The 26,384-nt window shown below is 31.7% G+C and overlaps 1 protein-coding gene across 2 annotated transcripts; it reads right to left on the bottom strand.

The window, feature by feature from the left end:
- Positions 1-1,749: 1,749 nt before the first annotated feature.
- Positions 1,750-19,967, bottom strand: LOC143062853 (equilibrative nucleobase transporter 1-like). Of its 2 annotated transcripts, none has more exons than XM_076234665.1 (10): positions 19,465-19,967; positions 10,946-10,992; positions 10,304-10,380; positions 9,219-9,311; positions 8,434-8,623; positions 7,688-7,885; positions 6,881-6,982; positions 6,260-6,449; positions 4,302-4,422; positions 1,750-1,945 (listed from the first exon to the last, which is right to left on the bottom strand). In XM_076234665.1, the coding sequence occupies exons 1-10, from the start codon at positions 19,896-19,898 to the stop codon at positions 1,802-1,804; spliced, it is 1,596 nt and encodes a 531-aa protein (XP_076090780.1). In that variant the 5' UTR covers positions 19,899-19,967; the 3' UTR covers positions 1,750-1,801. The 2 variants fall into 2 exon arrangements, with proteins under 2 accessions (XP_076090780.1, XP_076090781.1); XM_076234666.1 differs by lacking the exon at positions 19,465-19,967 and adding an exon at positions 19,225-19,275.
- Positions 19,968-26,384: the final 6,417 nt, after the last annotated feature.

Genomic DNA, 26,384 nt, shown 5'->3' with positions numbered 1-26,384 from the left:
ATGTTTCTCTGGTACTGTAAGAAATAAGGTAAACTATGTATTTAATGTATGGAATGATTGTAAGGTGAACATGATTGTCTAGTAGGGTTCATCTAACCATGAACCAATTTTTCACGGTCAATATTTAAGTTTTCATGGTATTGCCTATTTCTTGTATACTATACTAAATTTGGTGAATGCAATGAATGCAAGGTGTATTTTGAACTATCAATGTAAAATAAATCATAAATTTTTAAGCAGGAGAGACATTTCAGTTTGTGCACTATTGTCTTTAGAAGTTTCTATATGAAGTAAATGCCTCATAAGGATAAAGGAATAATTCGGCAAGCAGAGGGGCACAGTTGCTTACCCTTCCGGACCACCTGAGAACGCCTCTAGTTGTTGGTGAGTTCATGTTGCTTATTCTTTAGTTTTCTATGTTGTGTCATGTGTACTTTTGTTTGTCTTTTTCAATTTTAGCCAAAGCATTGTCAGTTTATTTTCGATTTACGAGTTTAACTGTCCCGCTGGTATCTTTCGTCCCTCTTAAATTTGGTTCCCACATGCAAGCCGATTGCCAGTTTCAGTGAGCGTTTTGTGTCCATCAAAGATTTCTTTTTTATTACAACGTATGAATTATCCCTTCCTTTATAAAATATTTGAATTAGTAATTCCTTTTTTCCTATCCATCTTTATGTTTAGAACCAGGAATATTGCGATAGGGGATGTGTTCTAAGTACTCTTACTGAGTGTTTTTTTTTTAAAGTTTAAACCGACAAGTCTGACTTGCTCTGACTTCTAAACACCGCTAGCTTACTGGCGAAGCAGCAAATACATATTTCAAGTGTAAATGTGATAGTCACAAGTGAATGAAAATTGTAAATGTTTGCTTGTTTTAAAACCTTATTAATGCTGTCCAGGGACATAAAAAAAACACGACTATCACGACTGAGATGATTTCAGCTTTCCAATTGTGAACTTTCCATTTCTAAGTAGCAACATTCCAGCAGCTGCATACGGGGTATATATCTCCCAATTGATACGATATTCCCGTGCTTGCATTTCCTATCATGATTTTCTTGATGGAGGGTTACTGCTCACAAGGAAGCTATTAAACCAAGAGTTCCAAGTGGTGAAGTTGAAATCATCCCTTCGTAAATTTTACGGACTCCATCACGAGTTGGTTGACCGTTATGGAATAACCGTTTCACAAATGATGTCGGATATGTTCCTTACGTCGTAACTGCAATCCTCTTCCCTTTCATGAATGTGACCTACCGAATTAGACTATTTACCGGATTTGTAATCACATAAGCAACACGACGGGTGCCACATGTGGAGCAGGATCTGCTTACCCTTCCGGAGCACCTGAGATCACCCCTAGTTTTTGGTGGGGTTCGTGTTGTTTATTCTTTAGTTTTCTATGTTGTGTCATGTGTACTATTGTTTTTCTGTTTGTCTTTTTCATTTTTAGCCATGGCGTTGTCAGTTTGTTTTATATTTATGAGTTTGACTGTCCCTTTGGTATCTTTCGTCCCTCTTTTAATCTGGTTATGGCATCGTTATCATGATAAATTAATGTATAGTGATAGTAGAAAATCTAATGATAGTGAGTGTTTCACGCTCATAAGAGCTATTTTGAACTCTGTGTTGAGTATCTACACTTTTTGAATGGCCACTACCAGATCCGTAGTCCTCATTTATTGTATACGTCCATAGTATAAAAAATTAGGAAAAAGAGAGTCATTTAGATAAAGCGTAACAAGAATGTTTGCAACTCCTATTTATTCACTTTTTTCTAATTTGGTGTACTTCGATTTTGTTACAGGTCCGTGGTCTTCTCTCTGGATGTAACAAAGGATTTGCCTTCGGTATCTTTTTTCTTGCATGCACCTTTTGCAGTAATGAATAATATGAGTGGATGTACAAGTGACGTCACTAATAACAATATCATGAATATTTTAACCTGAAATAAAAAGTCAATTGCATTGTGCATTGGTATAATAATACTAATAATAATTTTGCATGTGATTTTTCATTTGTATAAGTATTAATAAAATTAAACCTGCTCATGAAAATGTGTGTCCGTTTTATTTTCATATATTTCAGCTAAACAAGCTAAAAATCCAACGAAAACATGCATAGCAAAAACGACTAAAGGCTTTAAAGAGCCTGTATCGCTCACCTACATCTTAAAAAATCATCATGAAGACGATAACTCTACAAAGAGTTAACTGTCAAAAACAGTCATGTTGACGTTTTTTTTAGCTTATATAAATGCAAGCAGAGACATATAATACATATGTTTTATATATGTCTATGATGCAAGTTTCTATCAACATTTATATTTATTATATTTTGGGTAAAGCGCATAAATCAAATTACTAGTCGACCGTAAAGATCTCAGCAATGATGACTTATAGTATGTAGTAAAGTGATACAATTCTAGAAATAATGTCATTCCTCAAATATGTATTGGATGCAGTCTTGTGTCAATATTTTGATATGAACAATAACCCTTGTGGATTTTGCTTTTTCCTACTGCCCACAGTGGACAGTCCATCTGTGCCATCTCTAACTACTGTGTATTTTTTAATTTTCGTGGTTACCAATTTTCGTGGATTAAAGAAAACTAACATGTTTAACTTCGTGGATATATATTTTTTAGGTTTTGCCTTAGCCTGGATACAAGCCTATTGGAATAGTTATCAAAGGTACCATGATTATAATTTAGTACGCCAGACGCGCGTTTCGTCTACAGAAGACTCATCAGTGACGCTCATATCAAAATATTTAGAAATCCAAACAAGTACAAAGTTGAAGAGCATTGAGGATCCAAAATTCCAAAAAGTTATTCCAAATACGGCTAAGGTAATCTATACCTGGGATAAGAAAATCGTAAGTTTTTCGAAAAATTCAAAGTTTTGTTAATAGGAAATTTATAAAGAAATGACCACATTATTGATATTCATGTAAATACAGAAGTGTTGACTACTGGGGTGGTGATACCCTCGGGGACGAAACGTCCACCAGCAGTATCATCAACCTAGTGGTGTAAATAGTTACCAATTATAATTTAGTACGCCGGACGCGCGTTTTTTTTTCATTTTGTCATTTGTTGAACATTGAATTTCGTGGTTCACCTATATCCACGAAATAAATATTTGAAGATTTCAGCAATGATGACTTATTTATAGATCTAGATCATGTCTTGTTGATTATTTCGGTCCTTTAAAGATCCATCTATCTATTACAGTTTTTCAGATTCTAGCTGTATCACTATTGGGCAACCAAAACAAAATGACATACATGTAAATAACAGCCGGAAGATCTGATATTATCATTTTTACAATTTTGTTCGTGTTAGATTTCCTCCACCCAGCAATTTTCGAGGTAATATAACAATCTTACATTATACCAATATGTTCAATTTTTTACCATGTTGGCCATGATGGTTGGCAAGCGGGGTCATCTGACATTTTTTCCAAACGTTTAAACTAAATACCCGAATAACGGTTGTAGCCAAATTTTGTTAATTTCGTGCCAATAGTTTCAGAGGAGAATATTTTTGTAAAAGATCACGACGACGGACTACTAAGGACAAGCGACGAGAAAAGCCCAGTTGGACTTTTGGTGTCTTTTTTTGCTAAGTTAACCAAAAATATGTAGCAGTACACACTACTAATTTTGATCATGGTTAAATCTCTGTATCACGTTAAACCGTCATAATCTAGATAGGACCACACGTTTCTTTGTGTGGTTGAGTAAAAATATTTCATTTTATTTCAAATGCTCAAATTCATATAAATGATGACGGTATTTAGTACATCTAATGCTACGTTGAATTTTTAATATAATATATAAGGTATACTTAGTGATGTGTATGTTAAGTTGAATAATTGAAAAAAAAAAAAGATAAATTCTTGAACACGTGCATCATTTTGCATTAGATAGATTTAATAGGTGTTATTCACGCAAGGAGTCGATTTCTGAATCTTAGCAACTAACCTCAGTATGCTCACAGTAGATATAAAAGACAATGAATTATTGTATTTCCTAATTTTGTAATAAATATATCCCTATCATTTATTTACTTCGTCTGTTTTACATGATATGGCCACATGTGTTTGTGGAGTGGACCCCCTTTTTTTGGTTAAGATAGAGGGAATATATATATATTTTTTTCTTATATTGTTTAATCGCATAGAAAAGACTTTGAACACCTTAAATAATAAAACTGAGTTAATCAAATCTACAGACACCTGTGGATATGACACAAAAGCATTCTTGTATTCCGAATTATTTTATAACTGTTTGCTTACCTGGAATTGTGCATTAGTAGATTGGTTGTACCACAGAAAGATAGCGTACTGTGACAAGGAAAATATTCCTCCAGTACACAAACCCAAAGGAAATATAACATTAGTATGTTTTAGTGGATATCTAAAATACAGACAGTATATTTAAACATTGAATAAACTGTAGAAGTGTTTTCTTAAATTTTTGTGAAATGCAAATATAAATCAGACATATATTCGTCTAAACATATACGAGCCCTTGTAATATATATAATAAGCGATCCTAAAATCCAAGAAGGTTGAAATGCCTTTTATTGTCAGGCTCCAATGTTAATTTTCGACAAACGTACGCGTCAACTTGTGGTGGTTTGTCAAACTAGCTTTTACAAATTTCCTGTTAACAAAACTTTGAATTTTTCGAAAACTAAGGATTTTCTTATCTCAGGCATAGATTACCTTAGCCGTATTTGGCACAACTTTTTGGAATTTTGGATCCTCAATGCTCTTCAACGTTTTACTTGTTTTGTTTAATAAATATTTTGATAGGAGCGTCACTGATGAGTCGTATGTAGACGAAACGCGCGTCTGGCGTACTAAATTATAATCCTGGTACCTTTGATAACTATTTACACCACTGGGTCGATGCCACTGCTGGTGGACGTTTCGTCCCCGAGGATATCACCAGCCCAGTAGTCAACACTTCGGTGTTGACATGAATATCAATAATGTGGTCATTTTTACAAATTTCCTGTTAACAAAACTTCGAATTTTTCGAAAACTAAGGATTTTCGTATCCCAGGCATAGATTACCTTAGCCGTATTTGGCACAACTTTTTGGAATTTTGGATCCTCAATGCTCTTCAACTTTTTACTTGTTTGGCTTAATAAATATTTTGATATGAGCGTCACTGATGAGTCTTATGTAGACGAAACGCGCGTCTGGCGTACTAAATTATAATCCTGGTACCTTTGATAACTATTTATTTGTCAGACGTCTGAATTATTCAAACGTTACCGTAATAATGGAAAAATATACCCTGATTCGTCAAATTCATTTGATTTTTGAATCGTCATTGAGAAATTGACTCGATGTTTCATTGTGGAGTTTTTGTGGTCTTTTGTTTGAATTTTCGTCCCTTTTTAACATGATGGATTCTGACTTATGAATTCGTCATGTCCCTTTGCATTGTTTTCTCGTTTAAACAAAAAAAAGTTATTTACGTTGCATTCAACATATACATGCATCACATTTTAAATTATTTCAAGCATTCAGTTTAGACACCAATAACTCTGTTTAAGTTTTCTTAAAGCATTCAGGTTGTCTTTTTAAAGGTACACGGATGTCTGTCAACCTAGTTTTAGATTTAATACAAGTCAAACAATTTTGTTAAACGATGATCTTTTTTTATATATCTTTTTAGAAATACAGTTGTTATTATCAAATATGAATACATTACATCATTTTAGATTGAAATGCACTTTGCTTGTATAGATACTTGAATGCACACGAATATTATTTAGATCTTATCAAACACATGATATATAATGTATAACGAAATATTTTTATATTTCAATAGGAATAAATTTAAAACTGGTATTCTAAAAAAACCATCGACAACGTATTAGTTCGTTGTTTCATTAAATAACAAAAAAGACTTTTTCTTCTCTTCTCCTTTCTGTCTTGTTTTATTTTTCTGCTGTCGTGCCACTGTGTGACTTTGTTTTCTATTACTAAAGCTTTATTATTTATGTGTTTGCTGTTATATATATGTGTAATGTATATGCAATTAGAGGACTAAATATAACTTAAATGGTTGTAATTATTTGTGTCCAATTCTCGATTATTGCAATAAAATATAAAATAAATAAAAGAATCAGTTTTTAAACCTCTTACTTTTGTTTTCTTGTGAACAGTTGTCTCATGGACATTCATGTCATACCCCCTTAATGCAATAGATAAGAGTTTAAGATAAAATACTTACGCTGATACAACAAATAGCATGGCTGAACTGAACAGAAATGAACGAAATACTGTGAATACAACAAATTCGATATACAGCGTCGTTTCCGATGTGAAGAACGATAAAATGTGAAGCACTATTCCTAATACACTGACAATAGTTAATGGCAGAATGTTTGGCAAAAGCGTTCTTTGTTTCATAACTTTTCTATCTAAAATAAAGAAATAATTTTCTCAATGAATTTGTTTTATACAATACCATACGACAGAAACAGAATTGAATATTCGGTTGATGAAGAGCAAGAGATGATGTTAACTGCAAAATACGTCGACTAATGAAAGGTTGATAAATCTACACTAAATTAAGAAATAATCTTTTAACAGATACAGATAAATACAAATACAAGACAAATATATGACGCCTTTTCATTGCTTCTGAATAGAATACAACATAGCTTATCAGTTCACTATTGTTAACCATGACACTTGTTTCAAGGACTTTAATTTGGTGGTTGTTAAAACATACAATAACAGTTTTAGTTTATGATCTGTACAATATTGAACACGTTGTATCTTTTTGACAATACCAGTATTGTTAAGTACAGATAGCACCCGTAAACGTATATAAGACATAAATGTATACCTTTGAATAGCTTCCTTTGCCATTCTGTCATACTCCCTGGAAGGAATGCTGTCACTATACCACTGAACATAATATAGGATAAGACATTGGTGAAATAACTCACTGAAATAAAGAAATAAAAGTACAAGAACAACACTGTATACAAAGAGGTGATTCCATTGTCACATATCTAAAAGAACATTGTTGTCTCGCTGGCAAAACTCGAACCACACAAAACGGGAGGAAAAGGGGAGGGGGTTGGAAGGAATTGTTCGGGACGTTGACAGACCATAATCCACTTTTTGCCTCGTGTACATACATATATAATTTGTCTAAACATCAGCTCAACAATGTTAGATCTGAAAATTTTCGGAAGCAAATTGTTTATTCTTTCCTGGCCGGGATTCGAACTCGTGCTTCTGAGATAATATGCCAACCAATTGCCTTGCACTGTGCCCGATGCGCTATACAACTCGACCGCCAAGGCTCTACAAATAATAGAGCTTTCGGTGGCCGGGTTTAACTTTTCATCGTCGGTTTTTATCGAGCGTCGTAACAGATAATGATATATAAGGCATGAAGATGGAATTCTAACAAATCAGCTCAATTATCTTTCGTACAGGATCTTACAAAATAATGCAGGATGTGTATGTTGTTTGAATTTAGTCACACGAACTTTCCAATCTTGCCACCAGTGATCATATACTATATTCAAATTATTAGTATGGTTTAAGAAAAATAGAACTAGACAAGTGCGAGTAACGCTTGACTGTATCTAGCATCTCTCTTGATTATGATACCATGCTTTTGATAGAGAATAAAACCTACCTTGGTCGGGAACTGCATTCTGTAATCTACTATTAATTGTTCCAATGTAGTACAGGAAATTCAACATGAAAACTGACATTATGAATAGGAAGGAAATAGTCGGCAGGCAACACAAACTGTCTTTCAAAGATGGACATTTGTTCACAGTATAATTTTCTTGGTTTTTATTGTATGACCTTTCAAACGAGCAATCTAGCACTAAAATAAAAAATATGAACTATATGAAAAATAAACCCTGAGGACAATGCAAGGCAATTAAAGAAAATATTAATGTAAATTGTTCAAAAATTCCAAAGTTTCCACGATTTACGTTTGATTTCACAAAGCTTTTTTTTGGGAAGACAAGTGGGAGTCGAATATAATTGTATGCTCATGTCTTTTACTTCCCCAGTTGTAATTTTACTCCTTGAAAAGTATTTATTTTTGTCATTGTGTTAAATGATTTTATTTGACCTTATGTCTCTTACTTCCCAATCTGTAGTTTTTGATTTAAACTTTTCTATAGAAAAAAAAAAACAGAATTTATCCATATAGGTGGTTTTACCAAAGCTATATGCACAGTAATTTGTAGGTACCACACATGTAATTTCTATATTATATTGAAAGCTTTATATGATTGAACGCTTTCTATGAATATATTTGTAATAATGAAGCTAAGATTAAGAACTTATGAGGACCTTCCGCAGCCCCTTTTAAGACAACATTAAGGTGTTTATCGATTTATAAAACAAATACTATTGTATTACCTTTTTCTTTTTCCAATAAAGTTTCTGTATTATTCGAATTTATTTCATCAGTTATTTCTGATATCTGTTCATCTTTCGGTTTTATGTCAAATTTTCTATGCAGCAGAAGACTACTTCCGGCGACGATGATATGTAATATGACAAACCCAATAAATGGATATTTATATGGAACACCATAGTCATGGAAAACCTGGAAAAAGAAAAAAATATGATTCTTATTATGAACATTAATTTTAGCTTGGATATGTTTCAGTGCCTGAGGAAACGTTTGTTAGTTTTCGCAAAATAAGAAATCCCAATTGTCTGAAATGACCAAACAGTACCGAATTGTCTGCAAGCGAAAAAAACCTAAAACAAAGATGTAACAATTACTAAAAACTATCCAAAACTGGAGGATCAAGACTGCAAATTAAACTAAAACTTTATCAATATATAATTTAGTGCGCCTATCGCGCTTTTCATAATTTACATACAACGCTCATATAAAAAAAATAAAGTTAGGGATTTATAAAATTTTAAAGAGCTATATGACCAAAAAAGACATTAAAAGAATATTAGAACCTTAGTTTTTTTTAATAACTTAGACGAGACTTATATTTGATCATGTTTTTGAATTTCAGATAATGATCAGAAAATTTGACAATTCAAAGACAATTATTTATTCGTAATGATTGACAGTTTAATATAAAGTCACTGACGGTGTCTCCTGTAACTAAACAAAAATTGCTACATGCATGACATACATACTATGGTATTAAAGGTTCTTTCTGATGATAATAACTTACTTTTATTATCCGAAATGTAATAACCGAGGAATCACAAGCACCACTTAGAATAGCAATATATAATCCAGATCCAATGGTTAAAAGGGAACTTATCTGTAAAAACAAATGGTACCAGTTAGATTATCTAATAGATGCTAAACACCCAATACTTCAAAATCTATTCTGCTTTTAAGATATCTTTGATTTTAAGACTGAAGCAAGCTTTTAAATCAACTGACATCATTACACGACCTTGATTATGATTGTTATCAAAGGTGCTTTGAATTATTTTAAATCCTAAAACATTGTCCAGAATTTGACACCAGATTGACACACGGTTAAGGAAACTAAATGTTTAAATTCGGGTGGGATCGAACCTTGATGTCAACGAGGACAGACGACAGCGGAATTTAGTAGCGCAAGCGTTTCACATGCGACATGGTTTTAAATTTTGCTTTTATTTTTTTTTCTTTCTATTTTACTTTTTTTTTTCTAAGTACGACCATATCCATGATAATTTATGTGAACGAGAAGTAATGCATTCTAAACTGGTGATACACAATGATTGTAAATAAATTGAGAATATATACCATGCTCAATATATCATTCATAAGCTAAAGGTATCTTCTCATGATGATATACAAAATTGATGATTGAAAAATAGGAACACTGTAAGACATTTCTGTCGTGATCAATATTATGTTATCAAAACATTTGAATTCAAGTTTGATAGAAGTTAGATAGAAGTATACACCTTATCGCTATTCAGTCCACTCTGTGAAAAAAATGTTTGGGGACAAATTCGTGTAGAGGGCAGGTGGAGCAAAACAAAGGTCATCAGCAATGTGCTGAGGGAGGAAAAAGTTTTGAAAGAGGAAATTTAATCATTTTGATAGTTTAAGAAGCATTTGTTAAACGACAAACATGATTTGTTTGATGTGTTTATACGATGGTTCAGACGTGTTTCTATAAAGAGTTTTATGCATAATACATTGTTTGAACACCAGGCCCCAGATAGTTTCAACTAGTTTGAAAAGTTGTATAATTTTAGAAATCACCCGGATAAGAATAAATAGCGATAAGATGTATAAGGAGCGATTTCCTACCTTTAGATTTATTGTCAACAAGCATATTCCACCAACTCCAACACATACCATACCGGGTACAATCAGAAGTGGCATGTCTGTAATTTCAATTTTATTTATTGTTCTACTTTATATTAACATAACATTTAGCCAGACCTATTTTAAGGTTCTTTTCGGTAATACATCTCTTCAACTGTTTTGGTTTTTATAAATCCTTGGTTTTCAAAAATTCGACTCTCAGCATCCCTAATGAGGTGAATCAGGTAAAGAAGCTTCGAACACACGGGGCATATTTGTCAACTGCCAGATTTGAAACAACTATTGAGTTTTTTATTTTCATTGGCAGTCGTAGGCACTATGTATTTTTAACCTACTATATTTGACGTGTTTTGTTATACCCTAATGCATATGTGATTCTAGCTTGGTATGGCTTTAAAACAATATTTCAATTTTTTAGGGGGTGAAGCTATATCATGTCAAACTTGCTTTTCAATGTACAATATAATCAGAGCTCCAGTTAAACAAATGGGTTTTATTAAAAAATTCTCTTGGTAATAGTCTTTATAAACTGCCATGGGAGGAGAGAACCTACAGTCAAGTCACATTAATATATCTTGATATTTAAGACATTTTCAATCTCAAATCTAATGGTATTCTACTCACCTCGATTTACAAAACCAAGAAATAAGCAACCACAGCATGTTATTATTCTGAAATTAAAAAAAAAAAGATTTACAACATGGATAAAATTATTGATGTTTTTGGGGGAATATGTAAACAGAACCTGTCAACTTTAAATCCTTTGTCATACAATTTGTTTTAAGAGGTCAGAATCTAGGTAGTAGTTCTCAATCATATATTTTTTTAAATAATGGGATGTTCAAACTAAAAAGTAGAAAATAAACAGACAATCAGAAAAAAACCCAAAACCAAACAAACAACCGAACAACGGTCCGATGGCAAGGGATAGTCCACAAAAAAAAATTTTGAAAAATAAATGCCCAGCAAAACAATCCAATAAAAAAGGGGATGATCGTAAGTGCTCCGGAAGATTCTGTTCTTTTTGTATAAATGGCATATGTGTCACGTGACGTTTAATCTATGTAGGTACAAATAAAAAAAAACACGTCTTTCAGTGATTTCACGTTTGAGAACAGATGACATGATTATTGATACGACAGTTGAAAAATGACCATTTTAAATTGAAAACAACTTAAGTGATAAAAGTAATAGAAATATTGCTTCAAAAATCATTCCTGCTATTTATATCTTGTTTGGCCTTTTTAACATTTTTTGATTCGAGCGTCACTGATGAGTCTTTGATGAGTCTTTTGTAGACGGAACACGGGTCTGGCGTTAATATAAAATTTCAATCCTGGTATCTATGATGAGTCTATATAAGATCTTTTTAATTTTTTTGAAATAAATCATATTTAAATTGCAGATTAATAAATGGTTTTAAAATTACGCAAATGTTAACCTTGGGAGAGAAAAATGTTTTATCAATTCTGGAGTCTGTCAGTAATATAAGTACATTTTGTGTACACGGTGAAAAGCACTATCAAATTCTGATATCTAATATTATCTAAAGCGTCTCAGTTTGTAATTTCGCAATTTCACAACGAGCAAAGACTCGTCGCAAAATTCAAATGATACAATGTATTTTAAACTAGGACGTTTTTGTAACAATAGTAAACAGTACTATTGAGTATATTGACTCGTAAAAGTTCTAAATATATATTTAGTTTTAAAACTGCATGTCTGAATACATGCATATAAGCATGTTGTATTTCTAAATGACTCAGATACTAAATTTTATCAACATAAAAATTAAACCTGATCTTACAGTTCCTTCTTTCGGCGCAAAACAGCACACACATATACACACACTTGTAAAACATCCATCTTCCGTTCCAAACAAGGATGCAGTTTAGAATTAACGTGTATTTACACGTCTAGTCTGGCACTACCAAAAGGAAGGCCCTCAACAGAAGATGTTGTCGGGGCTCTTACATGTTAACGAAAATATTATAAAGTATAGTACTTATTAACTTATTCCGCTACAAAGTTTTTTTTCTTTCTTTCTATGATTGTATGTGATTGTATTTTTGTATGTACATATTTTGAACACATATCCAATTTTTATCGAATGGAGCTTTAATTATTGCATCAATTTTACACGTAAGTCTAATGTTTTTAAAATTAGTGTATTCCAAACAAGAAGCAATGCAGATTATATGTATATCATAATACTAGAACACACCCGTGATATCACGGGTCCGTGACTGAATTAAAGTATATAACTATGCGCAAGCCTTATTTTAGTATTAGTATTGATATCTGATAAAGTCATGTCGATTATAAGATACACAGTTTTTCTCTGCTTTCAAGTCTTTCTGTTTGAACCCGTTGAACTGGAACTTATAAGTTATTGGTAATATTAATTATTTGAAAATCAAAAGGTCCTGGAATGGAGTGTTTTTTAATCAACAGCATTGTCCTATATAAGTTATAAATAAAGTTGAATTCTTTGCTTTGCTGTTTTACGTCATGCCCACTAACAAATTGAAAACTGTACCTATACGCCTTATTTTTAGTCCAAATTTTTAGTATTCGTATTGTTATCTTAGAAAGTCTTACTGATTAAAATACTACAATAGGTAACAATTTGACAATTTAGTAGTGTCAACCTTGTGGTTATGACCCGTGTATATAGCATATTAGTCCTGAATACAACGTTTGGTGGTGCGCCTGTCAGATGCGGAACGTACAGATAAGGTAATAGATAACAGGTGAATATACTATTGGTATCGGTAGCGGACTCGACCCGGAACTTCTTAATTATTGGCAATATTAATTACGTGGAAAACAAAAGGGCCTGGAGTGGTGTAATTTTTAATCTACACCTTTGTGCTATATTTTATAAATAAAGTTGAATTCTGTGATTCGTCGTTTTTACGTGATGACGGCTGACAAATTATAAGATACACAGTTTTTCTCTGCTTTCAAGTCTTTCTGTTTGAACCCGTTGAACTGGAACTTATCAGTTATTGGTAAAATTAATTATTTGAAAAACAAAAGGTCCTGGAATGGAGTATTTTTTAATCAACAGCATTGTCCTATATAAGTTATAAATAAAGTTGAATTCTTTGCTTTGCTGTTTTACGTCATGCCCACTAACAAATTGAAAACTGTACCTATACGCCTTATTTTTAGTCCAGATTTTTAGTATTCAATTGTTATCTTAGAAAGTCTTACTGATTAAAATACTACAATAGGTAACAATTTTACAATTTAGTAGTGTCAACCCTGTGGTTACAGGGGCGGATCCAGCCATTTTAAAAAGGGGGATTCCTAACCCAGGACAAATAGGGGGGTTCCAATTACATGCCCCCATTCAAATGCATTGATCGTCCAAAAAAAGGGGGGTTCCAACCCTCGGAACCCCCCTCTGGATCCGCGCCTGGGTTATGACCCGTGTATATAGCATATTAGTCCTGAATACAACGTTTGGTGGTGCCCCTGTCAGATGCGGAACGTACAGATAAGGTAATAGGTAACAGGTGAATATACTATTGGTATCTGTAGCGGACTCGACCCGGAACTTAATTATTGGCAATATTAATTACGTAGAAAACAAAAGGGCCTGGAGTGGTGTACTTTTTAATCTACATCTTTGTACTATATTAGTTATATATAAAGTTGAATTCTGTGATTCGTCGTTTTTACGTGATGACGGCTGACAAATTGGACCTCGTAATTTTAGTATTAAAGATACAAGTATATACTAATCGAAAATTTTAATTGGAGGCAAGACTACATATTACAAATCATTTAATGGATTGTCCTGAAAATTTAATATCAAATATTTTCCGGAATTAGACAATTCCGATACATTCTTTGTTGACAACAATTGCACTAATTTACAACCTTGGAAAAGAAATAACGTACAAATTGCTTTTAGACAATTGAGTTATCGTTCAAAGTGTTGATTGACAGACGGACGGACTTTGGTTTACAATTGAAAGTCACGTCTTCTACGGACGTTTAAAAACGAAATTAATCCTTTGCATTTTAACTTCGTATATTATTTGGTCTTTTAAATATCTTCACAAATGTGTCTTTGGCATACGAAACTCGCATCTGTCGAACTTAGTTATATAAAAGGTATCTTTGATGAGTTATCCATTTCAAAGTCTTATATATTATATACTATAGTTTCACTTAAAATTAAAAAAATCCGAATAATCATATTTTGATAGCACAAGAATAATAGCTTAGTCTGGATTATGGTGGTCTTGATTTTAAGAGGCGATATCTACAATTTTTCTATGTCATGCTATGAGTTGGAGAATAAAATTACGCGTACATAATGTAAATGTAATTCTTTCTAGGTATCCATGAAATATAATGAATACTAATGAACGCAATTTTGTTCATAACAACTCTATTTTGTCGTCATAATTACGAACCGGGCTTATTATTTATGAAAGAACATTTACATGCAACAAGCGATCACCTGTAGACCTTTTTGAAATAATTCTTCAAATACGTTATGTCACCTCAAGGTTCCTATTGAAATAATTGCATTTGCTTGAATTTTTCTTCTTATGATGAATATGTCGTACGTAAATCGGTAAGGTTTTCTATAATTTGACAAGACACAAAAGTAGAATTATATGAAATTTCTTTATATTTTTAAAGTAATCGACTTTAACCCAATTGATAGATGAATAAATAATAGATCAATATGTAAAATGGTAGTTTTAATGTATATCAGTTTTTGGTAGTTTCTTATGGCTTCCTGTGTGATTTTGTTTTGTCATTTCTACGTTTTATTCTATTATGACTGTACGTTTTGTTGATCTTTTTGGCAAACCATGTTTGTGTATAAGTAACATTTAATGTTCCAAGTTAATCTAACGACGTAACATTACGACTTAAATTTGTTGGTTGGGCTTTAAACGTGATTAATAACCGATTACATTGTTTCGATCCTTCTTTTTATCGTGGTCTTGGTAGATCTCGCTAAAACTTTATTACTTTTCTTTTTTGAGCTACATTTGTGAAAGTTTACAGTCTACCTTTTTTATGTTATTTTTGCAAACACATTCATTATATATGATCATATAGTCAATCGAAATAGGATGTGGACACCTGTACATGTGTTAGGTACAATGAAGATGGCCACGTGTTAAAGAATTATTTTTTCGAACCGATAATATAGGTATAACAATAATACTGAACTCCTAATCAATTTAAAAAGGAGAAGTACTTATAAACTGACAGAATCAAACGTTTTCAACCAACAGAACGAATTGAAAACAACTGTCATATACCTCATTTGGTACATTGAATTATTTTTAAAACTTACTTTTTCATTAAAAAAAAACCAAAGGAATTATCGTGAACAGAATGTTATGGGAGCAACCATTTAATATCAGCTAGATTATCTATTTTCAATATTTTCAAAACATTATAATGTATTGGATGAATTGGCATTCAGAATAATCTTGTCATCCGTGACCAGAATATTTTCTTTTGCCCCCCCCTGCCAAACCCTGGAAGTTAAATGGTCGTTCCCTAAGACTTATACCAAAATTCATTTCGTTCGAATTCATATTTTCAATATATGTGAAAAAAAATCTCAACCTATATTAGTGATAAGCGTCACGGTAGATAATGCATCATTTCACTTAATGATGAGTTTTATCGTTATTATCTAACGTTGAATTTGTTAGTATGCCAAAACCTGTAAAGAAACTTGAAGCGTAACATTTGGCTACAAAAATACCGACGTATTAGGTCACTGTGTCTAAACCACACCGGCAAAATTTGTTCGGACTCAATGGTATCTAACATCCGGCACAATGACGGAACATTAATAGACAGAAGAAAGCTAGGTTTCTCCTTATTTTCTTATTTTTTTTATGATATCGAAGAATATATATACATATACAACCATTTTCTATTGTGATATGCAATATTTTCTACAACCGTTCTATATTAACGGAGAAATAAGTAAAAATGCATGTCAAAATGACGAATTGAGTGAACCTTGCCTCGAAATTGTTTAATTTCTCGTTAACTTGTTCACATTGTACGGAAAGAATGGTACGAGAAGATAGATACTGACACGGAGATTGCAAAACTTGTTTTTATGAACATCTCACTACTTGTATTTCTGAGTATGGAACGAAAGAAATGGGTCATGTCAAAATGGAACTGGCCGGTTTCGTCAATGTGTACCACCCGGTTTGGTCTTAGATTTCACAATGCATAACCCGGTTTGGTCAAATAAAAAAAAAATCATAATCGCATTGCATTATAATTGATCATTTAACTTCAGTGTTAAAAAGGAGTTTTGTGACCGGGTAGTTGGAAAACAAGTTCTTTCACAGGACAACGGCTTATTATTTATATGATTACGGTCTCAGATTCAAATAAAAAATAAGCAAACACTAGAATTCCTACTCTTATAGAACACAAATAATTTTAATTTTATTTTGCATTCAAAAATTTTTAACAGCAGAATACATATAAATAAAGGTTATAACGCAAATTGAGGTTAAAGCTCTCAAATATGCGTTTTCTATATGAATTATGGAAAATATGATAAGACAAATGTATATATGAATGCATAATCGACATGGAAAATGAATGTTTATAGGAAGAAAAGGATTACAACTACCATGCATCAAAGGTGGGATCGGGGGGAGGGGGTGCAATATATAAGTCTTCTAGATTCGCCACTTATATTATAAAGTGTATACCGAATTAAAATATTGTAAGAAATAAGAAAACAGGGACACCCGCGAAATCGGATTATGTGAGTCTGATTATGTTTATTATAAACATTCTCATTGATATTTTTAAACAAGCGACACTACTTGATTCGAATTCATAGCGTTTTGAACTACATGTATTTGTATAAAGCTGCATATGTCAAAAGGAAGAAGGTTTGACTGTAACATATACAAGTATGAAACACAGATCTAACGATTTTTTTTCCTATTTGTCATATGTCCATTGCCCTTGCCCTTGACCTCATTTTTATATTATTTTTCCTTCGGCCACAGACCTTCACCATAAATTGAATTGCGACCATTTAAGCATTTGTGACATGTCAGTGCGTACACTTAAATATAAATAATATGTCTTATTTGTTTTATTGAAAAAAACGCCAGTGAAGCTATGTCCGATCCGGTTCGTGAAATTTGAAATTTTCAGTTGTTACACATTTTTTTAAATTCAAGAACGGTGTAATTTTGTTTGGAATTCTTTAATTTATTTTTTTTCAATAATAAAATAATAGATAGAAATTATTATTTTCAAACATATAGCAAAAATGACTTAGGAAGTCAACAAGATATACAAATAAATCGACTTGGTCGATATCCTAATAAAACTTTTGACCTTTAATTAAGAGGTTTTTTTTTATTTCATTGCGTTTTTACACGCCCGTCAAAATTTTGACAGGACGTATTATTGTATACATCCGTCCGTCCGTCTGTTCTTCCTTCCACCCGTCCGTTCCTCCATCTATCAGTTATTCTGACCGTCCGTCCGTCCGTCTATCTTTCCGTCCAGCGTAAACATGTCGCACCGTAACTTGAGAACAGCTTATCTAGTTTTCATGAAACTTAACAAAGTTATTTCTTGAAATGGTCAAACGATCTATAAACCTTTTAGTGAAAATCAAATGAAATCTTATTGAGTTACAGAACTTTGTAAGTAAAACAGGAGTGTGTTTTTTTTTAACATGTCGCGCCATATCTCAAAACGATTTATCATTATTGCATCAAACTTTACACACTTCTTAGTAATATAAATCTTAACTTCTGCATACTTTTTGGTGATGTTTTAAATTTTGTTTATTAAGCGTTATTTAGGTTTTTTTTTGTAAAAAAAAAGGAGGGGGTCACATATTGCGATGTATCTCAAAACCTATATAATAAATATCATAATGTTAATGTTAAAAAAATAATTAGATATCAGCTGAGACTACTATAACACATGTTATAGTAGTCTCAGATATCAGTGTTTGCTAATGAGTATTTATATTCCATTTAAAATTAGTTTGAAGATCAGTGAAATAACGGATACGTCTTTCATTAGGAAAATGTGTAGTACTATAATTACCTATGTAAATAAATGTAAACACGCCAAGTTTACTTTATAATAAATATATATCTAAATTCTTTCGTAAGACAATGTTCAGATCCGTGTTAACGTTGCTTTTCATAAATTGTTGGTTTTAAAAAAATATAAAAAACCGGGTGATATATATAGACGAAACCGGGTGATTGTTAGAAAACAACAATGACGAAACCGGTGTATTTTAATTTGACATGACCCATTTCTTTCGTTCCATACACAGAAATACAAGTATTGAGATGCTCATAATGACTAGTTTTGCAATCTCCGTGTCAGTATCTATCTTCCCGTATCTTTCTTTCCGTACAATGTGAACAATTTAACGAGAAATTAAACAATTTCGAGGCAAGGTTCACTCAATTCGTCATTTTGGAATGCATTTTTACTTATCTCTTCGTTAATATAGAACGGTTTTAGAAAATATTGCATATCACAATAGAAAATAGTTGTATATGTATATATATTCTTCGATATCATTAAAAAATAAGAAAATAAGGAGAAACCTAGCTTTTTTCTGTCTATTGATGTTCCGTCATTGTGCCGGATGTTAGATACCATTGAGTCCGATCAAATTTTGCCGGTGTGGTTTAGACACAGTGTAGGTTGGCTGGATTTGTATTCGCTGATGTAAATTTAATGACCAAACATAATTCAATCAGTTTAAACTTTGTTATCATTACTCGTTAAGTAATTCAAACGTGTATTAATTCATGTAAATACTTCGTGTACTACACCTAAATATAATCACAAATCAATATAATTGTACTTGTATATGTAATGTGTACCTGTATTTTTGATTGTTGTGTAAACTTAACAAGAATAGCTTCGTTCAATTCACATGCTGTTCCATTAATATGCAACCACGGCCTTTTCCTAGGAAAACGAACACGATATTATATATTTTTTGAAATTATTATGGTGTAACTAATTGCAATGCAAGTCATAACATAAATCTGACTTTGTTTATAGTACCTACGGTTCCTTATAAACTTTCAAACTAAAACTTTAAATAGTAATATACTTACATTGATAGGATTTTTGGACCTGTTACTCCAAATTTATATATCAGAGGACCCCAACATAAACCCAGTATAAAGATGGGAACCATAGATATGGAATACAGAAGATGTAACTGTTCCTGTTGTTCCTTGCATGAATGTCTATTTAGCGTTGTATTTTCTAAAGAATATGTTGATAAGTTTTGGTCACTTATTGCAGTATAAAAACTGTCAGCATTATTATTTGGAACTGTTTGCAAGTTGTTCAACATCAAAGAAACCGAATTATTTCCTACTATGTTCGATGAAAGTTTGTTTGTTTCACACAACTCGATGTAAAATCCATAATCAATTAAAATATAAACATACGAACTCCATCCAGCATATATAACTGCAAACAACAATGATTCCAATATTGCAACAAATATAAAAAGAAGTAATAGGCAGTTACAGGTTGCCATTTCCTACTTTCGGATTGTAAAGTAAATATTTGTATATCAGTTAAATGTTATGATAGATTTTAAATTTAAATATCCGACCATGTGTTAAATTTCCGACACAAGTTATCTGATGCATAAAGATTACTTTATTTGAACACTATAAATAAATTTATTGCAAAAATCAAAACCCTGACGGGTTGAAATGCAAACATAATATACACTAGATTCGTACAATACATGAGCAAAGTATAAACAAGTCCAGTTAATATTTTATTAATATATATAAATAATGAATATAACATATATAAATAATAAATATGTGTACAAGCGTCTTAACTGATGTCCGGTTTTAACACCACTGGGTCGATGCCACTGCTGGTGGACGTTTCGTCCCCGAGGGTATCACCAGCCCAGTAGTCAACACTTCGGTGTTGACATGAATATTAATAATGTGGTCATTTTTATAAATTTCCTGATTACAAAACTTTGAATTTTTGGAAAAACTAAGGATTTTCTTATCCCAGGCATAGATTACCCTAGCATTATTTGGCACAACTTTTTGGAATTTTGAATCCTAATGCTCTTCAACTTTGTACTTGTTTGACTTTCTAACTATTTTCATATGAGCGTCACTGATGAGTCTTATGTAGACGAAACGCGCGTCTGGCGTACTAAATTATAATCCTGGTGCCTTTGATAACTATTAACTGTTTCATTGTATAAATTTCAAGACTGTTATAGTTTAATCAAAATAGATTGATATGATTCATTTTACATCATGATCATATTGATGAAGGATATCTGTTATCCGAAATATTTATCAATACATACATTTATAGTTTCCTTTTATTTTGTTATTGGTGTTGTTTTATATACTTTTGAGGCGTTTAAATAATAAATAAATATATATCTATATATATAATGTCTGAATAATAGCCAACGATGAATCTTACAGAGTGATGGATCATATAGTTATGTCACAGTACACCACAAAATACAATATGTTATAAGCAAAACTAAAAGGGTACAACATTACTCCCTAAAAAAACGAACATCATGAACGAATGTTTAATATTTCGGATAACTAATATCCTTTACCAGTCATTTCGAATTACTATTCATGCGTTTGTTGAATGGCTGTTCTGTCTCGCTAACATACTGCATGCCACATCGACACTGATGAAGTTATTCAACTTTCTCAGACTGGGTTTTTCAAGTTTCATTTATTTTTTATGAGCTGATAACTACTCTATTGAAAAATTCTCAAATGTAGGATGGTACAAGTCGTGTGATAAATGCCAACAAAACTGAACACTCAAACACGTACTTGCCATTCCATCGGGTGCGTTTACACTTTATATTGCTATGTAGATCTCAAAACTGAGAATGTTGTATACCTTCTCAGTGTCGATGTGCTTTGCTCATTGTTGAAGGCCGTACGGTGACCTATAGTTGTTAATGTCTGTGTTATTTTGGTCTTTTGTGGATAGTTGTCTCATTGGCAATCATACCACATCTTCTTTTTTTATATCTTACTGCAATTCAGAACTACCTGCCCAAGCTGATCTCAAAAGCCTTACTGTCACTATCTTAAAACAACAACGAGGGTTGGCCAAGGACCAACAAACTTGCTAGGGAAAGTTTTAGAATAAGGATGTTAATGACATTTTCCCCAGAGGGCATTAATGAGAAAGCATAGAACGAGTCCCTACATCACTTGTTTCCCGTATCTCAGGCTTCAGTACAGGACTCAGTTTTAAGGAATTTATTCCATCTCACAAACATAAATATTGAAAAACATTACCAACATATAAATTCGTGATAATTTGTATAACGATCAAGATTACTATTATAGTGTGACTCCCATATGCCAGGATAAGAATCATTTGACATCTTAATGTTGATGGATATTAGTTATCCGAAATATTTGTTCATGATTTCTTTTTGTGTTTTGTACCCTCTTGCTCTTTTAGATTTGCTATACATAGTATAAAGTATACTTATAACGATAATTGAATATTATTTGTCCAATCAAATTCGGTATCATTATCTGGTCTTGACTTTAAGACGATAATTTCTGAAAATTTTAAATCACGAAACGACACAGAATTGTTTCATAGTTTAATCTTTAAGTTTAAGCAAGAATTTGTATACTATACAAATCCTTGGTTTTAGGTTCAAAATGTTTTTGTTGTATATTTTAATTTGGTAACATGCCAAGCTGTTATGCACATCAAAAGAAACCTGACTTAGCTAAAAGCGAAAAATTAACTAAATATAAACAATATTTAACATAACTTGTGTGTGTACAACAGGTGTAAATGGAACAATCTTTCCCGAGGACGCTAGAGACTCCATGTTAGGAAAGTCAAAATTACAAATGGGTTCAGAGCAAAATAACTACAAAATCAAAACAGAATAAGAGTATATTTGCTAGACGGAGTTGTAACTTTAGTTTTGTTTAAATCATATATAATATTGAATTGGAAATTTAAAGAATTATCATACGAAAAATCTCGTACCCAAAAACTGGCCTTGAATCGGGTGATTGCATTCCGTAGTTAACCATTAGCTCTGCCGCTGTTTCTGGAATAAACGTTATCCAGAACCTTATAAGTTATAAGCATAGTAAAAATGCAAACTCATTGTAGACAAAAACTTGGTTTCTATTTTCTACTCTCTTTTCCAATTTATAAATATCAAATACATTTTTATTATGAGAACAGACAAATCATTGCAAGGTCTAATAATTTCTGACAAATATTAAGTAATTAATTGTAAAATTTCATAAAACCATTAAGGTTATGTAATAATTTCCATTTCAAAACCATGATAACAACTAAATATTTAATGTAAACGAGTCATTCGAAACGCAGGTAATATCGTATCTTTCAAATCTAAATGTGCATTTCAAATCAAATATTTACATCTTGAGGTGTATTATTAATTTTCAATCTAAATCTAGTACTTTAATTCACAATACCGAATCAAATGTAAGAATATACTTTAAGGATGTTCGCTCGTTAGTTTAAAAATAATAAGCTTTTTAAGGGAGTGAAAAAATAGAAAAAAAATTAAATATACTTGTAGGTCACCGCGCATTTTCTCAAGCTACAGATCAGTACAAAATGACAGATTTTGTATGGAATATACAGGGGAAAAAACATCACTATGTGATTAGAAGCTAAGCTAAATGATAGAATTGCAACATAAAATACGAGAAGATAGCTTTTAGAAAAGAGAAAATGCTTTAACAATATCGAAAGAAAAGATAGGGTCACCGTGCGTTTTTTCCGGCTATAATACAAAATAGCCAAATTCCATGTAGATTCCTTAATAATGCACTATTTCAGAGTTATCTCCCCTTGAAGTGCTAATTGAAAAACAAGAAAAAACAAGAAAAAACAAGAAAAAAATTTCTACACTAGTATATTAATATCATAGGTTATAATCTTATCAATTTGTTCTTTTAAATACAAATTCACATTAGCCATCTGCATTCCTGCATCAAATTTTGCTAAGTTGATTGCAGATCTTGACCTTGGATTCACCGTTTTTTTTTACAATTCAAGATAGCGAAAGACACCCTTACCACCTTAAAAGACTGTAATGTATTGGTAGTATATGACTAAAGACTTTAACTGTATCTGACAAAAGTTCTATTGATGAAATTTTTAAAGTTTTTGAAATGTATGAAGCCAGTTCAGGCGCCAAAATAAATAGACAAAAATCAGAGATATTGCCAATTGGCAAAGGTAGAATAGCTGATAATGAAAAAAACAAATATAATTTGGAAGTTTGCGAAAACTATATTTTATTGTTAGGAGTGTATGTTGGCAAAGACAAAACTGTTTGTGATCATTTAAATTGGAGTGGCAAAGTTAGTAAAATTAAGTCCTTATTGAATATGTAGATGCAGAGGCAATTGACAATACAGGGTAGAGTGAATGTTATTTCCTCATTATTTATGTCAAGATTATGGTATTCTTTGTTTGTAACATCGATGCCAGATCAAGTTTTACGAGATATTAAAACTGCATGCGTTAGTTTTGTGTGGAATAATGGTGCACACTTAGTAAAATATAACACCATCATTGATCAAAAGTGTAATGGAGGTTTACAGTTACCTGATATTGAATCAAAGATGTATGCATTTAGATTAAAATTTTTAGCCAGGTTTTTAGACAAGAATTATAAAGTGCTATGGAAGTCTACATTTAAATATTTTATTTCAAAAATTTTAAATATGAACTTATCAGAAGAAATATTATTCATGTCTTTACCTGAAAATTTGAAGTGTATTCCTAGTGTTTTCAAAGAAATGTTTAAAGGTTTTGATCTCTTAAGAGATGATATTGAATTTGTTCTTAGCACTGAAAATGTATACGATCAACCCTTATTTTGTAATCCAAATGTGTTGTTCGATGGAAAAACTGTTATATGGTATGATTTTATAAATGCTGGAATTGTTCAAGTAAAAGATATAATATATGTTATGAAGTTATAAAGGGTTTTTTTTTACCAGAAATGGCTATAGTTGAGATGAGACAAAATGTAACTAATCATTGTGATATTAACAGTATTGTAAAAGATATAATACTTTAAAAGTTGTATTGCCTAAAGAATGGACAGAAATTATTCATAAAAATATTCATAGGAGAAATGTTTCTCGCTCTATAAATATTAATGTCATTTTCAAAGACAAATTGTCAGAGTTTTGTATGTGTTCGACAAAAGAATTGTATTTATTACTTACTAGTAAACTATGTCAGCATCCTATTTGCTATAAAAAGTGGACGGAAGTTTTTGAGATTGAAGAGAATGATCTTTGTAAAGTATGGAAAAACGTTAATTTTTATTGGAAACCATCTATATTAATGGATCTAGATTTCAAAATAGCACATTATTGTATTTTCACAATTTCTAAACTTATGACTATGAAACTTATAAATTACAATGTATGTGATGTATGTGAAAAGGAAGTAGAAAATATCATTCATTTATTTCTATTATGTTCTGAATTGGTAGAATTTCATCTGTTTATGCAACACAAGTTGTCAGTTTTATTTGATAATGTTGATTCTGACAAAATTGATAATTTAGTGTATGAAGAGGTATTTATGTTTGGTTTATTTGGATCTATCAAAGGCGTAAATGTAAGTTTTGTCAATTTCATGTTATCTGTAGCAAGATATTGTATCTTCAGAAGAAGGAATTTACTTAAAAATTTAAACAGTAATGTTGATCTTATTAGACTATTTAAATACACTGTAAAACATTATATAACTTACCTGTATGAATATTTGTGTGATGCAAGATGTATGAGAAATGTTTTTGAGAAACACTTTTTAAAGAATAATATTCTGGTACAAGAAACCGAAGGTGTCATAACATTTAATTTCTAATTATTGTGCTGATTATATATGTGATTATACTTAAAAACATTGCCTTGTGATATTTTTGTGAAATATGTAATATATCTGTTGTATATATATGTTGAAGAATTGAATAAAGATAAAAAAAAAGTATATGACTAATGAAACTTTAACAGCATAACAACGTGAAATATAACCAACTGAAAATTGAGTTTCTCCACATTTTGCGAACATTTAACATTTACACAAGTTTTCTTTTAAAAAAACTGTGAGGAGAAAAGGAGTATTTTTTTCAGGAATTCTCTTTTAATTTCATGATTTATATGTTTTAAAAAGAAATAAAAAAGAAATGTAAGTTTTTAAATAACTATACATGGAAAAAACATGTAAAAAACAGGAGTAGCAAGCATCCCTTATGGTGTGTAAAATACTTCAACAAGCCTGTGGTGTACTCAATTGATATTCGAGGGATGCTAAAATCTCCGTTTATAAAATTACAAGAATCTCCATTCTATTCGCTCACCTGGCCCACAGGGCCAAATGAGCTTTCTCATCACTTGGCGTCCATCGATGTCCGTCGTCGTCGTCCGTCGTCGTTAGCTTTTACAAAAATCTTCTCCTCTGAAACTACTGGGCCAAATTAACCACAATCATCATTGGGGTATCTAATTAAAAAAAATGGGTCCGGTGACCCGGCCAACCAACCAAGATGGCCGCCATGGCTGAAAATAGAACATAGGGGTAAAATGTAGATTTTGGCTTATAACTCTAAAACCAAAGCATTTAGAGCAAATCTGACACGAGGTTAAATTGTTTATCAAGTCAAGATATATCTGCCCTGAAATTTTCAGATGAATCGGACAGCTGGTTGTTGGGTTACTGCCCCTGAATTGACAATTTGAAGGAAATTTTGCCGATTTTGGTTATTATCTTGAATATTATTATAGATGAAGATAAACTGTACACAGCAATAATGTTCAGCAAAGTAAGATCTACAAAAATGTCAACATGACCAAAATGGTCAGTTGACCCCTTAAGGAGTTATTGCCTCTAAAGTCATTTTTAACAATTTTTCGTAAATTTTTGTAATCTTTTACAAAAATCTTCTCCTCTGAAACTACAGGGCCAAATT

This window comes from Mytilus galloprovincialis, chromosome 2 (assembly GCF_965363235.1).
Source record: "Mytilus galloprovincialis chromosome 2, xbMytGall1.hap1.1, whole genome shotgun sequence".
NCBI lineage: Eukaryota > Metazoa > Mollusca > Bivalvia > Mytilida > Mytilidae > Mytilus > Mytilus galloprovincialis.
The sequence above is the reverse complement of the archived record's forward strand: the minus strand, read 5'-3'. Positions and strand labels throughout refer to the sequence as shown.

Coding starts and splice junctions, on each gene's coding strand:
- LOC143062853 (XM_076234665.1), bottom strand. CDS start 19,898: ATGGCAACCTGTAACTGCCTATTACTTCTTTTTATATTTGTTGCAATA. Junction 9,312..10,303: donor TGTTGACAATAAATCTAAAG/GTAGGAAATCGC, acceptor TTGTTTTTACAG/ATAAGTTCCCTTTTAACCAT. Junction 7,886..8,433: donor TTTATTGGAAAAAGAAAAAG/GTAATACAATAG, acceptor TTTTTATTTTAG/TGCTAGATTGCTCGTTTGAA.